Source organism: Chanodichthys erythropterus, chromosome 4, assembly GCF_024489055.1.
Source record: "Chanodichthys erythropterus isolate Z2021 chromosome 4, ASM2448905v1, whole genome shotgun sequence".
Lineage (NCBI taxonomy): Eukaryota > Metazoa > Chordata > Actinopteri > Cypriniformes > Xenocyprididae > Chanodichthys > Chanodichthys erythropterus.
In genome coordinates this window covers 32,896,717-32,920,118 of record NC_090224.1, presented here as the reverse complement: position 1 = coordinate 32,920,118, position 23,402 = coordinate 32,896,717, and the positions used below count along the sequence as shown (strand labels likewise).

The 23,402-nt window shown below is 35.3% G+C and overlaps 1 protein-coding gene across 3 annotated transcripts; it reads left to right on the top strand.

Moving 5' to 3' along the window:
- Positions 1 to 1,402: 1,402 nt before the first annotated feature.
- Positions 1,403 to 23,094, top strand: zyg11 (zyg-11 family member, cell cycle regulator). Of its 3 annotated transcripts, none has more exons than XM_067384766.1 (16): positions 1,403 to 1,773; positions 3,579 to 3,744; positions 5,998 to 6,512; positions 8,641 to 8,886; positions 8,965 to 9,105; positions 9,209 to 9,385; positions 11,638 to 11,702; positions 13,701 to 13,821; positions 14,506 to 14,556; positions 14,659 to 14,820; positions 14,922 to 14,969; positions 16,883 to 17,080; positions 17,156 to 17,208; positions 19,547 to 19,644; positions 19,733 to 19,912; positions 20,421 to 22,851. In XM_067384766.1, exons 1-16 carry the CDS (start codon positions 1,750 to 1,752, stop codon positions 20,450 to 20,452), a joined length of 2,277 nt encoding a protein of 758 aa, XP_067240867.1. In that variant the 5' UTR covers positions 1,403 to 1,749; the 3' UTR covers positions 20,453 to 22,851. The 3 variants fall into 3 exon arrangements, with proteins under 3 accessions (XP_067240867.1, XP_067240868.1, XP_067240869.1); XM_067384767.1 differs by lacking the exon at positions 20,421 to 22,851 and adding an exon at positions 22,961 to 23,094 and having other exon boundaries at positions 1,404 to 1,773; XM_067384768.1 differs by having other exon boundaries at positions 1,405 to 1,773; positions 13,701 to 13,800.
- The last annotated feature ends 308 nt before the right edge of the window (positions 23,095 to 23,402 follow it).

Below are 23,402 nucleotides of genomic sequence, written 5' to 3'. Positions count from 1 at the left end.
TTTGTAAGTGTGAAGAAGACACAAACTTACTTATCTGTATTTAAAAGTTATTTTCTTTTCTTCTAAAAGATATTTAGAGTAAACAGGCCTGCAAAATTGTTGGGATGTTACTTTGGTTCAGTGGAAAATGAATGAAAAGATCCTCTCTGTATTTATTTATTTTATTATTATTATTATTATTTCAGTTTATTTGTGTGCCTTGATTTATACTGTTTTTGTTGTTGTTGTTTACAGTTACGAATTCCATTATAAATGCATATTTTGTTTATGTTCAATAAAAAACCTACACTACCAGATTACATTCTAAAATGATTTTATAATAATAAATTTAATGTAAATTTAATGTTAATTATTTTTATTTTTATAATATTTCTAATATTTTTGTATTATTTTTGTATATTGTATTATTCTTATTCTAATATATTCACATATATATAATAATTTTAATATTCGTTAATTTTATATAATGTTATATAACATTAACTTTATTAATTATATATATATATATATATATATATATATATATATATATATATATATATATATATATATATATATATATATATATATATAGCATAGTTTACTGGTATTAGTTTAATTATTTAAAAATCTAAATTATTTTTTCGTGAATTTTGACAAAAAAAATTTATGTAATATATATATATAAATATATTATATAATTCACGACAAAAATAGAATTTTGAATATATATATATATATATATATATATATATATATATATATATATATATATATATATATATAGCGTAGTTTACTGATATTAGTTTAATTATTTAAAATTCTAAATTATTTTTTCGTGAATTTTGACAAAAAATATGTTATATAACATATATATAAATATATTATATAATTTCACAACGAAAATAGAATTTTGAATAGGCCATATATATATATATATATATATATATATATATATATATATATATATATATATATATATTCAATAATATTTTATAGGATTTACATATATTTTACAATCAAAATAAAACAAAAACAATTTTCAAAAATAATCAGTTAAAAAAAGTACGTTAATTTACTACAGATTTGCTTTGTCAAAAATAACAAAGGAATAATAACTGAATATCTAATGACTCTAATATTTTGGATCAGATAAGGATATCAAACAGTCCTTTAAAAAGCAAAAACGATCTTACTGGATGAACAAAAAAAACAAACAAACAAACAAACAAAAAATTCCTAAAGCTTCTTGGTTTTACTGGAAAAAAAGTCTTATTTATAAGTTTATTATTGTGATTAGCTTACATAAATTATTGTTAAAAATACTGTTATGTAGACTAATTACTCTAGTCGTTTGTACTAAAGCAAAACCACATTGATCCCAAAGCCCCGCCCCCTCTGATGCAGATCCGTTTCCCGTGTGACGACCTTGTTTACTTGTCAAGACGTCGCTGCCGTTTCCTCCCGATATAAAACCCGTCAAAATGCCTGACAGCACGTAGTGATAGGAGCACGAACGAGGCTGACCACCCGAAGACATCCATCTCCAAGAGAACAATGCAAACAAGGAACACGAGCTACACTGGATTTATAGCAGCCCGTGTAACGTTACTTTCAAATACCAACAAGTAGGATCTGCAAATATCTGAAGACAGATGTTTGGAGGCTAACTGGCTAAGAAGCTAAGAGCATTTTAATCGGATTGTGTTTGATCTGCACCTCAACCCACCTGCCCTGATCGACGGCTGTTTCTTGTATTTTGAGGCCGTCATGATCCATCTTTTTGACACCATGGTAAGACTTTAGATGTCACACTACTATATGTAGCAAGCGTGTAGTTCACCAGATGATTCATATCTGCTTCATGTTAATCATCCTAAAGTACTGTAGATCATGCTGGTAGTGGTCATACATTTTGTTGGAATATGGATGAATGACTGTCAAAGAGATACATAGAGGTTGATGGTTTCTTGGTTCTTTAGTGGGCTGATAAGGTTGTAATAGCCAGAAATGTATAGGTTCAACCCTACAAGAGGTGGTCATCCATGATCCATGATTTTAAGATGCCACAGACCACCACATATGATATTCCTCATGGAAGGGACCTCTATCCTAAAACTTAAAAGGAATCTATATATTTTCAATGTACAAAGACCCAATTTCCACTAACTAAAATTTATGTAATGTATAATATACCAATTTAAAATATTATTTTGAAACGAAACAAAATCTATTAACGTATGTTAAAAGTTTTGTTCTACTCCCTATAGTAGTGTACTGTTAAATGTATTAAATTTTATTTTTTGTTTACATATTTAATCTTATTTGTATCATGTTAATCCATTTTTTTTTAATTTTAATCCAAGTTTTAATTTTGCATTTATTTATCTATCTATCTATCTATCGTCTTTTAAGATTATCCTTTTTTAATTTTTTTAATTTTTTACACTTTTTTTTTTCTCTAGCACTCCCAGACTCGTTTTAATTAGTGCTATCAAAGATTAATCGCATCCAAAATAAACATTTGTTTACATAATATGTGTGTACTGTGTATATTTATTATGTGTATATATAAACACACACACACACACACATGCATGTGTATATTTGATAAAACTACTATAGTTATATTATATTTATATGACTTATTCACGATACAGCACTAGCCTCTCGTACCTTATTGCTTTTATAAAACGTTTACCACACAATACAAATATTAAAGACAAAAATATGTATCAATGCAACTTTCATGAAGTAAAGTTTCACTAAAAGCCTTCCTTCTGCCGGAAAAAATAATCCCTGACCATGAACAGCAACAGAAGTTACATTATTACGCCATTAGATGGCAGCAAAGACTGTCTTTATGAGTGTGTCAGTCAGTAGAGAAGACTTCTACATGGAAAAGACTGAATTGTTGTGAACACGGAACAAGACGCAACTGACAAATGCTTTGACTATCGCTGTCAGTCATGGGAAAACCCCTTAACTGTTAAAAGGACAAGATAATACATCAGACGTTTAAACAGATTTTTTATAATGAACATAGGACTGACCTGAAGGAAAAAGCTAAATCTGAATGCAGGTTATAAACTCACTCACTCGATCTCTTTCTCACAATACTCTTCTACATAATACAGTAAGCTTCAATGGACAATATCAATTGAGAACATACAGTTTATGCTGCTAAGAGTGGTTGCTAAGGGTGTTGTGTAGTGATACACAGAACCGTTGGGTTAAGCGGTCATAGCCGTGGTTTATCGTGAATAAAACACAGCTATTAACCAAACAGAATCAAGCACAGGAACTAACTGTTTTATAATAGTACTTATAAAACGCATTTCAATGCCTTATTCTGCATGACCATATTCTACATCCCTAAATCCTACCCCGTAACTAAACTTAAACGCTACTACTACCTTACTAAATATTAATAAGCAGTAAAGAGTAAGAGTTTATTGAGGCCTAGTTAATAGTGAACATGTGTTCCCCATACTGAAGTGTTACCTAAAGTTCTATTATGGTTTTATTTAATTCCTAGAGCAATGAAACAAAACATATCAATCCAGTATGCTGAGCTCTGAGTCATTTTGTTGTTGTAGGACGAGGCGTCCCCGCCGTCTCTGACCGATCTGTGCATGTCTCTGGTGAGCTCCAGGCTGGAGCTCTTCTGTGAGATGCGTGATGACGGCTCTCTCTCCTTCCGTGAGCCGCTCGTCTTCCCGCAGGAACTGGCCGACCAACTGCTCTGCAAGATGGCCACTGAGGGTGAGTAGGAGCCATCCTCTGTGTCGAGGAATGTTTCACAAATTAAGAATGACATTCTTGTAGAGCACAAAATGCATAATTATTGTTTCTTGTAGAATTTTAAAGGGATAGTTCACCCAAGAATGAAAATTCTGTCATTATTTACTCACCCTCAAGTAGTTCTAAATCTATGTGAAGTTATTTCTTCTGCTGAACACAAACAAGGATATTTTGAAGAATATGGGTAACCAAACAGTTGCTGATCCCCATTGACTTTTTTTTTTTTATTATTATTTATATATACATAGTGTTGTCAAAAGTATTGATATTTTGATACTGAAATATCTGAAACTGTTCCAATATATTCAGTATCAATACACCGACACCAGCTGCGTGTTCTCACTCTCTCTTCTCTCCGACGGTGAATCGACACACACCCGCCTCCTCTCACTCTTCTCATTCACTCTTGAATAGTGCTTGCATTGCACATAAATTTAGTAATTCAAGCAGGTTTTACGCTGGCACCAAAAGTAAGCACACCACTGATCTATATACAGTAAGTGGCGCTCTCATAAAGCCGCTTCTCAAACAGCTCGCGAGTACCAAATTGGCGGCTTCTTTGTGGCTTATTGCACTTAAACGGTCAAATACATACAAAATTTTCTCAAAAGCCCAGTTTCCACCACAGGAACTTTCCCCGGGAACTATGAACTTTGAGGTGGTACTGGGTGTGTTTCGACCACAGGGTCCAAATGAAGTTGCAGGTAAAAATTCTCCCCTCAGAAAGTCCCTGCTCATGAGGAGTTTTTCAAATACAGTTTGGGGGTGGTACTTCGGCGCTGAACATGCCTATTAATTATATTCATGCAGCATTTTGATTGGTTGATTCCACGCAGTATTTAATTTCATCCACCATTTTTAAAAGTCTGTTTCAGTGCGTGCAGTAGGAGTTGTTTGCTGTTCGAATCAACAATGGAGTTTAAAAATACGACCGATGGACTGATGACGAGGTTCAGGCTTTATTAAGCTTATATGCGGAGGACGAAATTCAGTGGGAACTAGAAAGTCGCGCGCAGTCCTACGTCACCGGACTATCTTCACAGTACTTTAGACCGCGATGGAAACTAGAGTTGTCAAAAGTACCGACTTCAGTACCAGTTGGTACTGAAATTTTAAAAATGTGACACTTTGAGCGCTGTTGAGCGGATTCGTAAACACCTCTGATTGGCCAATGTGTTCACGTGCTCAACGGATGTCTGTGATTGGCTACGATGATCAACGCACAAGAGCATTTAAATTTGAAAGTGTTTTGAAAGCGGGAGTGTTTGAAAGTAGGACATATCCGACGAGCATGTGAACACGATGGCCAATCATGGGTGTTTATGAAACCACTCAACAGCGGAGCGCTCAAAGCGTCACATTTTTAAAAAAAATCAGTATTGACTTGGTACCGAAGTCTGTACTTTTGACAACTCTAATGGAAACACAGACAGCAACAGGTCTGGGGGGGGGATGTTCCTGGGACAAATTATTCTGGGTAATTTTAGTGGAAACAAGGCTAAAATGCCCATATATTCAGTTAAATACAGTTAGTTTTGGAACGTAAATAGAGAAAAGGCATGTTGTGTAACAGTATATTGGATTTGTGCATAAGCTCTTAAAGTGACAGCAGCCTAATATTCCCGCTGCTGTCTGTCATGTTAATCAAAGAACAAAAGACAAAGAGAAAATCACTCGCTGCTCTTGACTGAATAACTTTTGTAACTTTAATTATAAGCATTAATCTAGATTTAATTTTTACAATGAAAACTATCCATTGTTATTTTATATTTTATTATTTTCATTTCTGTAGTGTTTCTTACCTGAATACTACTGTTAGACCCACCTTTTTTTGTTCTTACTGACTGTTTTACTTGTCCTATTTTTTTTTGTAAATGTAGATAAATAAAGCCTCCCTGTGCTGTCTGTAACCTATTGTAACGAAATTACCCAAATTATCAAAAAATTATGAGATGATAACATTATCTGTACGGCGGTATATATGGCACTTTTCCTTGTGGTATCGAATTTCAATATTTTTTTTTAAGGTATCGTATCGAAGTTGGAAATTCCAGTATCATGACTATTAGGGTTACCCACATTATTCAAAATAAAAGAAAGACCTTCATGCAGGTTTAGATCAACTTGTGGGTGAAACAGACCTCCTCATAGTGAGTGTAATGAAATGATTGGATCTTGTATTGGAAACGCTGAACATAATGGATTCTCTTACAGGCATGTTGAATGACAACACAGTGGGAATCTTCCGAAGCTGCCAGCAGTTCCGCTTGCGTCACGCCTGCATCCGCACCGCCCGAATCTCCGCCGAGGCCTTCCAGAGGGCCCTCTGCCCCCACCGCCTCGTGGAGCTTGACGCATCAAGGGTCAACGCTGACCTCACCATTGCCGACATCCTTCGAGGTCTCTCGTCCAATAAAACCCTGCAGGAGAGCCTGCAGCGGCTCGTCCTGAACGGCCTGACCATGTCTTCTCTGGAGGAGCCCAGCCGTCGCTGTTTCAGCGCCATGCAGGGTTTGCGGGCACTCAGCGTGTCCAACGTCGACTTTTACGACTCTGGCTTGGTGGACGTGTGCGCGCTGCCTCGCCTGGAAAGTTTGGATATCTCCAACACCTCAGTGACGAACCTGACCCCGCTCCTGGGGTTGAGAAACAGGCTACGCTACCTCACCATGCACCAGCTCAAGAGGCTGGAGATGACCACCGCTCAGCTGCTAGCTGTGCTCAGTCAGGTCAGCTATCCATGTGTTGTGATGTTGAGGTCAGTGTTGTGGCTTTCTAGAAACAAAGGCATATATAATTTAATATCTCTAAAATGTCATGTGGTGTAACCATCAGATAAAGTGTAATGACATCAAATATATCTTTCAAAGTAAAAAGTGTTTTTAACACAAATGTCGTTAATGACACCACATGACATTTTACATCCTGAACTAACCTTGCTTTGTGATTTTTAAAAACTCCAATTACCTGATATTTAGAGAGACTTATTGATCTTGATGCATTCATGAAGGTCTGCAGGGTTAGGGCTGCACAATATTAGAAAAAAGTGACATTGTGATATTTCTTTCTGTCGTGTATATTGCGATATAAAAAAAAAATGCAACAATGAATTTTGAACAGATGTCTTGAATGACTCAATTTGGAAAGAGTGAATCATAGTAGAATGATTGAGGTGGCGTTGTAGGGGAAGCGCATATGAATAGACAGTAAAGTATTTAAAAAGCTAAATTATTAGTTTTGACTCTGAAGACTGAGTGCAACCCATCCTTTTAGGGCTGAACAATTCTCAAACAAGTACCAACTCTTTGAGTAACCTTAAAGTCTCCAGTTTAAAGAACTTTTTTTATTAAGTTATCATAGGCCACATTCCCACTGTTTTTGACCCATTCAATATGACTAATTTTTACATATTTATTATTATTAGTGATTGTAAAATTGTATTTAATAAAAAATAGAATTTTATAGTAACTGTAAAATGAATTATGGTGATTTATTTAACCTGTTATTGCCACCCCCCTTTTTGGGCAGAGGTATGAACGTAAATGTTGACCTAAGGTTGGTCTCATTTTAACGAAGACACTCAGCAGATTACTGCAGAAGTAGCACTTCAAAGTTGAGGAGGAAAAAAAAAAAAACACTTCAAAATGAAAGTAAAAATGTTGTAGACATTTGTTTCCTGTAAAGCAAAGTACAGAACTAACTAAACATTATTTATTTTGTACAAAATATGTTCTGCCAAGTCATTTGGATTCTAAAATTGCTAGAAAATCAGAGCCATGTCTAACCAAGTTGTGTTGCAAATTTGAAGTTATCACAAAAACTAACCCCCGCTATTAAGTTTCCATGGTAACGCAATGTCCAATTTCACAGTGGTTTTCACAGGATGATTTTTAAGTGTTTGGGGTTTCAAATGATACCTAATTTATGATGATTACTTAAATAGAGTGGTGCAAGGGTGACTTGAAAACCCGAAAGACTAATTCTCCACTGGCTCCCTCAAGATTTCCCTTTGGGTTTTACAAGTTTTTCAATTTATGAGTGAAATAAGGTCTGTGGTAAACGTAAGTTAATGATACTTTTACATTTTGCTCTGTAGTGTAAATTACACACATCCATATAGAAATCATACATTTTGATTTTTTTTTTAACTAGATAAGAGCATTTGGAGTGTGAGTGTGTGCGGTTTACCTTGTAGAACAAAACGTCCAAGTGTCGTGAAGTTATGTTTACCACAGACCTTATTTTATTCATAAACTGAAAAACCCCATTATTAAAAATCCATAGGAAAATATTGAGGGAAGGAGTGGCGAATTAGGGTATGTTTTCACGACAGCGACGTACTAAAAATGGGGGGGGGGGGGGGAATATAGCATTATTCGCGTACAGACAACAACGTTCGTTGATCGCCGTTCACACAGATCCGCGAAAATGATTCAAAATGTTGTTTGATGCTGCTAGTCCAGTTGTTGGCGACGTGACTTTGTAAAGAAACAATACATGCCTATAGTCTGAACTTGTAATACGCACACACATAACATCACCGTTTTCACAATAACGGTAATGTTTTCAAAAACTTGAAACCGTTTTCAAAAGATAGTGTTGTCAGGCCCCTAAAACACTGTTGTCATGTAAATGAGCGTCCAAAACGCATACGTTTTCGGACACCAAGTGTGCCGAGGTGTCCTGCTACCTGTCCACTGACAGTTAGCAGACTATAATGTATTTTTGAATATATTGATGTGACAAAAACATTATCATCCTGCTAATTCGTAGCTAGTAAGCTGTTTTGCTTCTATGTGATGATACTCTATATGATTGTATATACAGCTAATGCACATTATTTTTGTGTTTCTCCAGCTGGAGGGTTTACAGCATCTTGATATCTCCGACGATAAGCAGTTCACGTCGGACGTGGCTCGGCAGCTGCTGGAGACTCCTGGCATCCTTCCTCAGCTGGTGTCTCTGGACGTGTCTGGCCGCAAGCAGGTGACTGATACAGCGGTCAAGGCTTTTGTGGAGGCGAGACCTGGCATGACCTTTGTTGGTCTGCTGGCCACTGATGCTGGATTCTCTGACTTCCTGTCTGGAGAGGGCAGCTTAAAGGTAGTTGCTCGCACACTACAGCAGGATCATTTAAAGTGGATATTGTAAGTGTTGTAATTGATTTTCTGTTTTTTGCAGGTGACTGGGGAAGCCAATGAGACCCAAATCTGTGAGGCGTTGAGAAGGTACAGTGAGAGAGAAGGCTTTGTTAGAGAGGCTCTCTTCCACCTCTTTAGCCTCACTCATGCCATCGAGAAACCACGACCTGACATCCTGAAGGTACGCGCACTCACAGAGACCGTGAGATGAATCGAGGTTAACTGCATTTTTCCTCATCATCACTCATGTCTCTTGGCCCTTTTATTTTGTTGTGCATCTGCAGTTGGTAGCGTTGGGGATGAAGAATCATCCGGCCACATTGAATGTGCAGCTGGCAGCCAGTGCCTGCGTATTCAACCTCACCAAACAGGAACTGGCCTTTGGAATCCCCGTGCGGCTTCTGGGGAACGTCACACAGCTGCTACTCGAAGCCATGAAGACCTTCCCCAACCACCAACAGGTACCTAAAACAATACTGAATCATCAGGTGTAAAGTGTGGTATAGAAAGTCTGTCAACGGCATTGACAAAATTCAATGTATTTGCTGTGAGATAATTTAAAATCGGGATTTAAAAACAAAATTAGAATGATAATTTTAACAAACTTTTTGACAAGTACATTCAAAATGTTGGTAACACTTTACAGTAAGGTTTCACTAGTTAACTTCATTAGTTAACATGAACTAAGAATAAACAATACTTCTACAGCATTTATTAATCTTTGTTAATGTTAACACTTTAAGAATCTTAACCTTGAAACCTTATTGTAAAGTGTTTCAATATTATATTCATATGCAGTATAAAATACAAACACTCTTCTTTATTACCAAGTATCAATATAGTGGGGCTTATAAATTAACTTTTATATACGTTAAACATTTTAGTAACACTTTTTCAATAAGGTCTCATTTGTTAACATTAATGTATTACTACCTATTTAATTTATTACTAACTATTTATTAATCTTTGTTAATGTTAGTTAATAAAAATCCAGCTGTTCATTGTTTGTTCATGTTAGTTCACAGTGCATTAACTAATGTTAACAAATACAACTTTTGATTTTAATAATGTATTAGCAAGCACTGAAATTAACATTAACAAAGATAAATGCTGTAGAAGTATTGTTCATTCTTAGTTAAAGTAGTTAATTAATGTTAACTAATGAAACCTTATTGTAAAGTGTTAACAAATTAGTTAATCCAGTGTGAACTAACATGAACATTTTTATTAACTAACAGTATCAAAGGTTAATAAATGCTGTAAAAATATATATAGTTAATATTAATGCATTAACTATTGTTAACAAATGTGACCTTGTATAGCTATATTGGTTCATTGAAAGGATAGTTTGAACTGACCAACGCAAACCAGTGTTGTTATTGTTAACAAACTATTAAAAATCCTTTTCGTTAAAGCTGCAGTCTGTAAGATTTGTCTCTTTGTCGCAGTTGCGGTTATTTGCGGAATTATCATCTTTACGTGGATTATGCATCAGCTTTGAGGAGAATGTGTTGTTCTGACCAACTGAGGAAAAAAAGCATTACAATAAATCGCACTACCAATGGTGATTAAATCTAACGATCTCTTAGCTCGGATCACATCAAATCGTGCAAATTATTATTATTGTTATACTTTGTTCTCAAATTGTTCATGTTAACAACATCAGCATTGTGTGATTACATGTATTTAGTGTGTATTAGCGTTACATGTAGATTTCAGTTTCTCTACAGTCTAATCTTTAATGTTAATGTGTCATACTATACTATCCGCCATCAGAGTGATACGTTTAATTATTGCAACTGCTGTGAAAGAAGGCTATAAATGATCCGCCGCCTGCAGCATCCTCACATATAGCCTACTAGCTGGGACTCATTCTTTATGTAAACAGATGTGATGTAATGACGCAAAGACGAACGGCGGCATGCACGAATTTCCTGCGGAAACCTACCAATACCACTCAAATTAGATAACATTATAACAAGCTTACCGTTGTGAATCGGGTAGGTAAGGAAGGTAAGGTAAGGAGATAGTTTTGAACACTGGTTGGATATGTACTTGGTCAAAAACTGATTTTGGATCATTTTTAACCAAAAAAAGCTATGGACTGCAGCTTTAACTGAAATAAAGCTGACATAAAATATATAAATATTATATGAAAAAACTTAAAATTGAAGTAAAAATAAAATAGAAATGCAATAATTAATTAAATTGAAAGTATTACAATTATAAAACTAAAATAAATTAAAACTACATGGAATTCTTAAAAAAAAAACTAATAAAAATTACAACAAACTTAAACTTAAAAATTATTTCTGAAAATCTAGAAATGAAATTATAAGTAATTGAAGTATAACTCCAGTTAGGAAGATTAAATGGATCAAATAAAAGTGCATTAAAATAACTGTGATATTCACGGTGTTTCTTAATTTTATATCACAAGCAAAATCATTACTAATGTATTTTGATTATTCAATATTTATTACCCAGCCTTACTTGGTTGTGGATTTTTAAATTAGATTGAATGATATGATGAATGTATTATGTAGTCAAGTCTCTTTCTCTTGCGTGATTGTGTCAACACTTCTACAGGATGTTTCTCATGATGATGATACAAAAGAACTTTTTGAGAAAGAGGAAAAGATTTGAAAGAGCTCTTGTCATGTGCCAATTATGATTTCCCTTTAACAACGGTTCTGTTTTTGCTTCTGTACAGCTGCAGAAGAACTGCCTGCTGTCTCTGTGCAGTGATCGAATCTTGCAGGAGGTTCCCTTCAACAGGTACATGTGTGTGGTCAACAATACACTTTCTCACTGTTCATAAACCCTTTTATAAAACGGTATGGTTGCTCAGAAAATTGAATTAAAATTGAAATCGCAATATGGCTTGGTCAACTATACAGGTACAAATTATTACAGTTGTATTGTCACATTTTCGACACCAAAATATAATCACTCTCTCGAGTTTTTGTCTTGCTGCTGGTAATGCTGTGGTAATATCAATACATATTGAAATAATTTCGAAAAGGAAGTCTTAATATCTAATTTGCCTGATCATCACTCAATGTTTTGCTGTTTGACTATGTTGCTTTTTGAAATTAACCGTTCAAAGGTTTGAGGTCAGTAAGATTTTTAAATGATTTTGAAAGAAGTCTTTTCTGCTCACCAAGGCTGCGTTTATAGAGTACCTCAGGGATGACGCGTTTTTGTAGGCCAACCCGGAAGTTAGCGGCGCACGGGTTCCCTCGGTTGAAAGCCTATGCATTTTTCCCATAGACTTTTGGAAAATCGCAGAAAATAAGCTCTGTGTTTAACAATAAAAGGGTTATGACACTTGCACGTTTTGTCTATCAAGATAATCTTTACAAGTTAACACAACATTTATAGATTTTGAAGCCTAAATAAAGTCGTAAAGTCAGATATAAAAAGCTAACAGTAGGCTATAAACGGACTACAGCACACCATGGTCGCGGATCAACGTCACCACCACCAAACTTCCTCAAACTTTATTTAGAAAACAACTTTATTTACAAACGCTCGCTGATTATGATCTGCGCTGTGTATGAATACTTTTCCGCTTTTTCCATGAGAAATACTGTCCAAATGTCCCGTTTTTAATGATGACGTCTAAAGTCCCCGCCAAAGGAAGTAGTCCCTTTTAGCAATTTGTTAGCAACCACCGATTTTAAGACACAGTAAAAGTTTAAAAAACTCACAAGTGGGTTATAACCGGTGTGTTTTATGTCATAGATCAAAACGTGAAAGTATTTAGAGGCTTTGTTAACCACAGACCTTATTTCAGGTGATTTAGCAAAAACCCATTCAAAAAACCCATAGACTTTACGGCGTTGGAACCGTAAGTCCAAAAATGCTAACTCGCTTCCGGGTTTTGCCTACAAAAATGCGTCATCCCTGAGGCACTCTATTTTCTTTAGACAACCCCCCACAAGTAATATTACAATTTTAAATGACGGGTTTCTATTTTTCTTTCCATGTGACCACACTGAAGAAATGACACTTTGCTTCAATGTAAAGTAGTGAGTGTACAGCTTGTATAACAGTGTGAATTTGCTGACATTAACACGCACAGCCATTAATGTCTAAACCGCTGGACACAAAAGTGAGTACACTGTTATACAAGCTGTACACTCACTACTATACATTGTAGCAAAGTGTCATTTCTTCAGTGTTGTCACATGGAAAGATATAATAAAATATTTACAAAAATGTGAGGGGTGTACTCACTTCTGTGAGATACTGTGTGTGTGTGTGTGTATTTTTTATGTATATGTATTTTTTATATATATATATAAATATATTATAATAATATAAATATATTACAATAATATAAATATATTATAATAATATAAATATATATATATATATATATATTATAATAATATAAATATATATATATATATATATATATATATATATATATATATATATATATATATATATATATATATTATAATAATATATATAAATACACACACATATATATATAATTTTTACTAGCACTTTTAATGAATTTTATGAATGTACAATTCAACAGCTATGTTAATATACTAAAAGTCAAACGCTTTGAAGATACATTCTCATTCTTAGGACTGTTTCTAAAATTAATTCAAGCAAAATATTTTATATGGAAAGTTTTTGTTTATGTTATCAGATACCTACATCCAGTCAAGTGTGTCCAAACTGGTTGTGTTGTTTTGCTGACAGACTCTTAAATGTCATACCAGTCTATGTGGGTCAATTATGACGTTTGTTTTTCAGGTTTGAAGCGGCCAAGCTGGTGATGCAGTGGCTGTGTAACCACGAGGATCAAAACATGCAGAGGATGGCCGTAGCTATTATCTCAATCCTCGCTGCCAAGGTGAGCAGCCACAGTCTGCGGGTGAGAACAGGTTTAACCGTAGAGAGGAAACGTGACATGGGAGGCTCCCAGAAAAGATTCAGAACATTCTATTGCAGTGATATATTGTGAAATACAGTACGACAGATGTGACACGTGCAGATTGTGCCTGTGTCGTGTCAGAACGCTGATGTCTGCAGAGGAGCTGCTCTTAGAGGCTGAATCTTGGATTATTTTTTATTTTTTTTGTTTTGTTAATGTTTATACCATTTTTTTTTTTATTGAAAACTGTCTGTGAAAAATGGTTATTTAGAAAATTATGACGTCGAAACCATGAACATACTGCCATATGACCACCCTCATTGACATGTCAATTCCTTTTTAAAACTGTTGTTGCGTATTTCACATGCAGAGAGGTTAGATGATCAATAAAGGGAGAGTTCACCAAATATAAAAATTATGTCATTTATTCACTCTCATGTTGTTTCTAACCTATATGAATTTCTTTGAAGAATGTCAGAAACCAAACTGTTGATGGAACCCATTGACTTCATTAGTATTTATTTATTGCTTTTCCAAACTGTGGAAGTCAATGGGATCCGTCAACTGTTTGATTACACATATTCTTCAAAATATTCTTTTGTATTCAGCAGAACAAAGAAATTCATGATGAAAATGAAGGATTTTCATCTTTAAGCTTACCCTTTGTGTGTGTTTCTTAAATAGTTGTCCACTGAGCAAACTGCACAATTGGGAGCCGAGCTTTTTATTGTTAAGGTATGATTTGTTTGTTTTTTAGATTTGACAGTTAGCACTTGTAACCCTTGAATAGGAAGAATAGAGTATACTTATCTCTCTCTCACACTCTTCACATCATAGCAACTCCTGCACATTGTGCGGCAGAGGACTTGTCAGGGTACCGTCGACGCCACGTTGAAGTTCACACTCAGTGCTTTGTGGAACCTCACGGATGAATCTCCTACCACCTGCAGACACTTCATAGAGAACCAGGGACTGGAGCTCTTCATCAAAGTACTCGAGGTAAACACTTTTCAACCTTTTTATACCATTTTTGGAAGAACATAACTGGACTTTGTTAACTTGACTGAAAGTTCTAATTTTCAAAATGTCTCTTTTTCCAGTCCTTTCCATCAGAGTCATCCATTCAACAGAAGGTCTTGGGTTTACTGGTAAGAAACAGTGAATACAGTGGGGTTCATAAGTTCACATAGAAAAATTTGGGATTCAAAAACGTTTTCTTTTTTTTTTTTTTTTTTTAAATCGAATATAAAATGTAAATTGCATACACATACACTACTGTTTAAAAGTTTGAGGTCAGTAAGATTTTTAGTCTTAAAAAGGTATTAAATTGATCAAAATTGACAGTAAAGACATTGGTACAAAACATTTATATAGTGCCGTCAAATCGATCATCTAACAAAAGTTTGTAAATATATAATGTGTGTGTGTGTGTGTGTGTGTGTGTGTGTGTGTGTGTGTGTGTGTGTGTGTGTGTGCGCGGCTAGATACAGTACATACACCGATCAGGCATAACATTATGACCACTTTCCTAATATTGTGTTGGTCCCGCTTTTGCTGCCAAAACAGCCCTGACCCATCAAGGCATGGACCCCTCTAGACCCCTGAAGGTGTGCTGTGGTATCTGACACCAAGATGTTAGCAGCAGATCCTTTGAGTCCTGTAAGTTGTGAGGTGGAGCCTCCATGGATCGGACTTGTCTGTTCAGCACATCCCACAGATGCTCGATTGGAATGAGATCTGGGGAATTTGGAGGCCAAGTCAACACCTCAAACTCATTGTTGTGCTCCTCAAACCATTCCTGAACCATTTTTGCTTTGTGGAAGGGTGCATTATCCTGCTGAAAGAGGCCACAGCCACCAGGAAATACTGTTTCTATTAAACGGTGTACATGGTCTGCAGCAATGCTTAGGTAGGTGGTACGTGTCAAAGTAACATCCACATGGATGGAAGGATCCAAGTTTTCCAAGCATCACACTGCCTCTGCCAGCTTGCCTTCTTCCCATAGTGCACCTGGTGCCATGTGTTCCCCAGGTAAGCGACGCACAAGCACCCGGACATCCACGTGATGTAAAAGAAAACGTGATTCATCAGACCAGGCCACCTTCTTCCATTGCTCCATGGTCCAGTTCTGATGCTCCTGTGTCCACTGTTGGTGCTTTCAGCTGTGGACAGGGGTCAGCATGGGCACCCTGACTGGTCAGTGGCTATCCAGCCCCATACGCAACAAACTTTGATGCACTGTGTATTCTGACACCTTTCTGTCTGAACCAGCATTAACTTCTTGAGCAATTTGAGCTACAGTAGCTCATCTGTTGGATCACACACAGGCCAGCCTTCGCTCCCCACATGCAGCAATGAGCCTTGGCCGCCCATGACCCTGTCACCGGTTCACCACTGTTCCTTCCTTGGACCACTTTTGATAGACTGACCACTGCAGACCGAGAACACCCCACAAGAGCGGCAGTTTTGGAGATGCTCTGACCCAGTCGTCTAGCCATCACAATTTAGCCCTTGTCAAACTCGCTCAAATCCTTACACTTGGCTATTTTTCCTGCTTCTAACACATCAACTTTGAGGACAAAATGTTCATTTGCTGCCTAATACTGTATATCCCACCCACTAACAGATGCCGTGATGAAGAGATGATCAGTGTTATTCACTTCACCTATCACTGCTCATTATGTTATGCCTGATCGGTGTATATAATTTTTAGAAGCATATAAAACATCAAATATAAGATTTTTTTTGTATCAAGCCAATAATAATAATTCTGTGCTGTAAATGCACTGGAGAGAAAAATACATTCCAGTGCTCTGGTGAAATTGAATTGAGGTGAGTGATTCTGGAGCTGTGGGCAGCAATGATAAAACGCCTTCTGGTGTCAGAGGAAGCCCTGCTGAGGGATTATGCTAATAGTTTCCCTTAGTTAGAAAGTATAATGAGGCTATTTCACTTTTGCATTCAGTGTTATTTTTGTAGCCGAGTTCCCCTGTGCTATTGTACTTTGTCTCTCTTGTCTAGATCTGAATGTTTTGTGTGTTTGTTTCGTTTGTGTCTTCAGAATAATATCGCTGAGGTGGGGGAGTTGCATGGTGAGCTGATGGTTCAGAGTTTTCTGGATCATATCCGCTCTCTGCTGCAAAGTCCAGAGGTGGAGGTCAGTTATTTCGCTGCGGGCATCTTGGCCCATCTCACCTCACGGGGCGAGAAGGTGTGGACCCTCGAGCTGTCGCTCAGGACAACATTGCTGGATCAACTGGTGTGTGCTTGTGCAAATAGAAGTAAAAATGGCTTGGGTATTACACCAGAAGCTTAATAATTGTGTCTCTCGCAGCATTCAGCGATTCTGAAGTGGCCAACGCCGGAATGTGAGATGGTTGCGTACAGGTGAGAAATAACACCACAATAAAATATTCTTCACTGAGTGTGAACCATGAGGGGCTTTCGCACTGGAGGAACCTTTTCATAGTTCTTAGAACTATTGGCTGAAGAACCCAGATTTTGGCATGTTCGCACCGCAGGAACTAGAAACTATTTTAGTTGTAAGAACTCCTTTTGGGGAAACTAAATTAGCTCCTATTTCAGAGTAGGGTCTAAACCAGCACTATAGGAAATATCCATGACGTGAGTATATGTTGACTGTTCAAACACATGTCAAATACTGGTACCCACCATTTTTAAAAAGCTGTGTAAACATATTTACTTCATGAACGTGGAAAATGGCAATAACGGCATTTACCTGTTGTCTGCAGAGTTGTGTTCTTTTCTCAGCCTCAAAGGCATGTAATACTGAAAGTTGTCATGGGAGAGTTCATCTCTTTTGCTCTTTCAGTCGGGTAAATTATGCATTTACATTCCAGCTCAGTTATCATGAAACCCACGACACAACACAACAAACACAGCTCCAATCACGGCATCCTCCACTGGTTTTTAGCGTTTGTAGATGCCGCGTTGTAAATGGCAACTTCCTTAAAAAACGCTGGTGGGAAAAGAGTTAAAACAATATATTTCTTTAAGAAATATAAAACCTTAAGAAATATAAACCACTCACAGAAAAATGAAAGATATTGTTCACGTTTCATTTTATTACATTAAACATTTTTTTAAAAAATAGTTACAAAAAATAGTTTTATGTATTTTTGATTACCACCATTTTTGATAAAACTGTATTCATTTTTATTCAAAAATTTATACAGCACAGAATTTCTGAATAAATAAAATGCATTTCATAGGGCACTATTATGGTTACATTTTGAAAGAATTATTAAATTGTTAAAGTTTTATGAATTCAGTTAATTAGACATTCTTTTTACGATTATTAAAATGTAATTAAAATATTAAAATGGAATCCAAAAAAATCAAAACTGAGAACAGTGAATTTAGGGGGTTGGGAAAAATGTCATAGAGCCCTATATAACCTGGTTTGGGCCTGAAAATAATAATAATATAAAAAAAAATTGTGTGTGTATATGTGTGTATATATATATTATATTATATTATATTATATTTTATATTATATATTTATATTAAATTATATATATATTAATATTGAATTATAAATTATATATTAATATTAAATTATAAATTATATATTAATATAAAATTATAAATTATATATTAATATAAAATTATAAATTATATATTAATATAAAATTATAAATTATATATTAATATTAAATTATAAATTATATATTAATATTAAATTATAAAGTATATATTAATATTAAATTATAAATTATATATTAATATTAAATTATAAATTATATATTAATATTAAATTATAAATTATATATTAATATTAAATTATATATTAATATTAAATTATATATTTATATTAAATTATATATTAATATTAAATTATATATTTATATTAAATTATATATTTATATTAAATTATATATTTATATTAAATTAAATTATATATTTATATTAAATTAAATTTATATTAGATATATATATATATATAATATATAATATTTTATATATATATAAAATTATAAATTATATTATATATATATGAGAGATAGAGAGAAATATTAAATATTATACAAATGAGTTATTAATATTTTATTATTATTTTTCAAGGAAAAATAAGTGAAAAGAGACACTTGATCTTCAGAAAATTGTTGACCACAGGAGGTCAATTTTTTTTTTTTTTTTCAATCTGTTATGACATACAATTTTTATACTAAGTTATTCCCTAAAACATTATTGACAGTACTGGTTGTGTTGAGGAGTTATGTTATTATTTATATACTATTATAGTATTTATTAATATTTAATATTTTTAATTTACTTTTTTTTTTTTTTTTCCTTTTTTAGTTTTTGGGGTATATATTTATATTGAATGGAAATAATGAAAGAAAGAAATATATATATATATATATATATATATATATATATATATATATATATATATATATATATATAAAATTTATTTATTTATTTATTTATTTCATTATCCATTCAACTTAAATGAAAATTATAAATGTTACCTTGGCAAATAACTAAACTAAAATATATGTTTAAGTTCTTAACATTTTGAATCTAATATTCATCTTTTATTGCAGCTTTATTTCAATTAACGAAAACAACTTTTAATACACTTAGTTAACAAAAACAACACTGGTGTCAAGCCTGGGATGTTTACCTAGTGCCATTTATGCATTATAAAGATTATGATTTCTGGTGTTATAATGAGATGTGTTTTGTGTGTCTTTTTCAGGTCGTTCAACCCTTTCTTCCCTTTACTGGAGTGCTTCCAGACCCCGGGAGTTCAGCTGTGGGCCGCATGGGCCATGCAGCACGTCTGCAGCAAAAATGGTGAGATCAGCACCATAAACCCAACGCTTCTGAGCCGAGAGAAATTTTGTGTTAATTCTATTTTCCTATTCTGCCTTGGTGAATGCAGCGGGGCGGTACTGCAGCATGTTACTGGAGGAGGGAGGACTGCAGCAGCTAGAGGCCGTGAGGTCACATCCCAAAACCCACAGCGATGTGCAGCGATTGGCTGAAAGCATCCTAGACAGTTTACATCGCCACAGAGCACGCACAGGATACGCAGGGCCGCCCAAAATACACACACATACAGGTACATGACCACAGACAAAAGAAAGTGGTTTTTGGAATGCAGAACTGTTCCTTTTAAATTTGGAAGAAGTTCGCCCAAGAATGAAAATTCTGTCATCAATTATGACTTTTGTTCATCGTTGAAACTCAAATGAAGATTTAATGAAATCAGAGACATTACTGTCCCTCCATTGAAAGTCTGTTCAACCAAAACTCTGGTGCTTCAAAACATTCATAGAGATCATAAAAAAAATAAGGGTGCAACAAGACGAGACAGATTGGGTTCACGAGAAAGAGACAAGATTTTTGCATAGTATTTTTAAGAAATCCTCAATGACAAAATTCATAACTGGAAAAATAGTCTGCAGGTGCATTTTTAAATGTTTTAACAAATCATCTTAATGAATGTCATTTCAGTTCTACTTTCTGAGTATGAATTATCATCTGCAGTAAAAGACAACAATACTCAAGCACTGTAAAAGGTTTTGCCACAAACTCAACTGACTGACTTCTCTCTTGTATGATTTCAGTCTCTTCAGACCTTACTGCACATGATTTATGAGCTTCCAGAACTTCTGATTGAGGCTGTGTGTGACCTCCTAACTGTATTCCTTTCCACAAATTGAACATAGAAATAAAACAGAGACCAGAGCTAGGTGGTTACAACTACACAGCCCAGCCTAAGATAGGTTTGATATAGGGAGACAGGCTATTGTATGTAGACTAATTTGTAGTAGATTAATTTTGCTACTTTCGCTTTTGAATTCGCGATCGCACATACTCTGTGTATATGGAGTGGCGGTGCTGAGCGCGCAATCTACAAGATAAGACATTTATCAGACGCTGAGGCTCTGTTGCGCAACGAATCCTCTGCCATGGTCTTGTCAGTCATCTCGCCTTAATCTCGTCACATGATAAGTGAACGGTGATTCCTGCTGCACCGTGTGTGACTCTGCAGCTCGTGTTGGATGAGCAGAGCAGACGTTTACAGTAATTTACAATTGAAGCGACCGTTATCCAACTTAAATGGTTTTTATTTCTATTAAAAAAAGCAAAACGGCAGTGCGGTGGGAACCATAATGTAATGTACAGGTGGCATATTCTATGCTAATTGACCCTTCGCAAAGACCCGCCCCCCTTTGTCCGACAAGCCTTGGCTCGGTCACGCCACACAGAGTGAAAAATACATTGCGGAGCGAAGAGGACACTGACAACACGTCGACAGAAAAGACAGGTTACTTATGATATTAAACAAAGTCCCAGCTTTCAAATTGTGTAGTTTTTTTTTAAGAAATTCAAACAATAAAAACCATTTTGTGGCTCTTTAATGTGTCGTGACAGATTGCTGTAGCACATTAGCTCAAACGGCTCATAAACCGATCATCTCTTCCTACTTGTTCATTTCTTTATTCAAATAAACATGAATGAACACGAGAAGGAATGTTGTTTCAAACGCGGAAAGACATCAGTAGACATCGTTTTTCAAGTTCAAGTCTACTGAGGTTAATCTTCTAACTCCTGACTGTTTTGTCGGACAAAATGGCGGATTCGGCGTTCTGATTGGTTAGATCGCTTGTCAATCAAACTCCTAGCGAAGGGTCAATTTCACCCTCATGCCCTGTCATGCTATATCGCCAGACAGCTTTTCACCTCGATGAGAAATCTCGTCACATTTTAATATCACGAAATCTCATGGTACCCCATAAAAAATATCATGGGGTCGGGATCATTAATATGTACGCCCCCAATATTTGCATATGCCAGCCCATGATTTCGGCATTACACAAGGGCAGCCAGTTAACGTCTGGATCTGCACAGGTGAATCAACAGACTAGGTAAGCAAGCAAGAACAATAGCAAAAAATGGCAAATGGAGCAATAATAACTGACATGATCCATGATTACATGATATTTTTAGTGATATTTGTAAATTGTCTTTCTAAATGTTTCATTAGCATGTTGCTAATGTACTGTTAAATGTGGTTAAAGTTACCATCGTTTCTTACTGTATTCACAGAGACAAGAGCCGTCGTTATTTTCATTATTAAACACTTGCAGTCTGTATAATTCATAAAAACAACTTCATTCTTTATAAATCTCTCCAACAGTGTAGCATTAGCCGTTAGCCACAGATCACAGCCTCAAATTCATTCAGAATCAAATGTAAACAATATAACAGTATACAATACTCACATAATCCGACGCATGCATGCCGCATGCATGACGAATACTTTGTAAAGATCCATTTGAGGGTTATATTAGCTGTGTAAACTTTGTTTATGCACTGTTCAAGGCAAGCGCGAGCTCCGTGGGCGGAGAGCACGAGAATTAAAGGGCCAGTAGCCCTGAATCGGCTCATTTATAATGATGCCCCAAAATAGGCAGTTAAAAAAAATGAATAAAAAAAAAATCTATGGGGTATTTTGAGCTGAAACTTCACAGAATCATTCAGGGGACACCTTAGACTTATATTACATCTTTTTAAAAAAGGTTCTAGGGTACCTTTAATTTAAGCTTTTATCACACATACACATTGATTAGCGAACAAACAGCGAAACGAAAGCTCAACTGTACTTTCTTGATGTGCGAGAACAAACCTCATTGGTTCTTGCAGAAGCTCACACATGCTAACGTGACATGCAAGAATGAACCTCATTGGCTCATACTTGAGCTTCCGTTTACCAAATTTGAGTACTCTGTTCATTCGCTTTATGTGTGTTTAGAAGCCCAAATTGAATCTGTTCATCATTTAAAGCAATCAAGTCTCTTCCAAAGACTTGGATTAAACCATACAAATCATTATCTTTGAGTCGAGTAGATTAACCCAAATTTAAAACAAATGAAGATCATTTTATTGAACAGACTTTCAATAAAGTGCCAGAAATCTCTCAGATTTCATCAAAAAGATCTTCATTTGTGTTCTGAAGATGAACAAAAGCATTGCGTGTGGGACGACAGGAGGGTGAGTAATGACAGAATCTTAATTTTTGGGTGAACTTTCAAAATTTAATTTTAAAACTTCAGTTTTACATCTAACATGAGTTTTCACTCCAAATTTCTTTGTTTTCCAGAGAAAAACATTCCATGACACGACTCTTTTGGTTCGTGGTCTCTGGATAGGACGTCGCAAAAAACTGGAAGCTTTTTTTTTGTATGTGTACGTGTTCACTCGTGCCCATCCGTATGACAACGATACTCTGCTGTTCTTTCTGCCAAGAGGAACGTGTGGATGAGTTACTTTGCATATGTTTGCACACGACGGAATCCGTTATTTATTTGAAATAAGTCTCCGTGATCTGAAGATGTTTATTTAGACTGGCAGCAGCTCAGAGAGTGTGTGTTTGTTAATACATGATTATGTATGTGTGTGTGTGCATGTCCATGTGTACCAAGAGCATGTGCATCAGAATGCTATGTATGCATACTCAGATTTGGATGCAACTCCATAGGAAATTTCATTTATGTGACAGATTTCTGTCCTATTGGGCATAAAATGCAATAATATACTCGGAT

Bases quoted from the DNA above. Each gene is read 5' to 3' on its own strand.
- zyg11 (XM_067384766.1), top strand. From the start codon at position 1,750: ATGATCCATCTTTTTGACACCATG. The intron at 6,513-8,640 runs GTCAGCTATCCA...GTGTTTCTCCAG, and splicing joins TGCTAGCTGTGCTCAGTCAG to CTGGAGGGTTTACAGCATCT. The intron at 14,970-16,882 runs GTAAGAAACAGT...TTGTGTCTTCAG, and splicing joins AGAAGGTCTTGGGTTTACTG to AATAATATCGCTGAGGTGGG.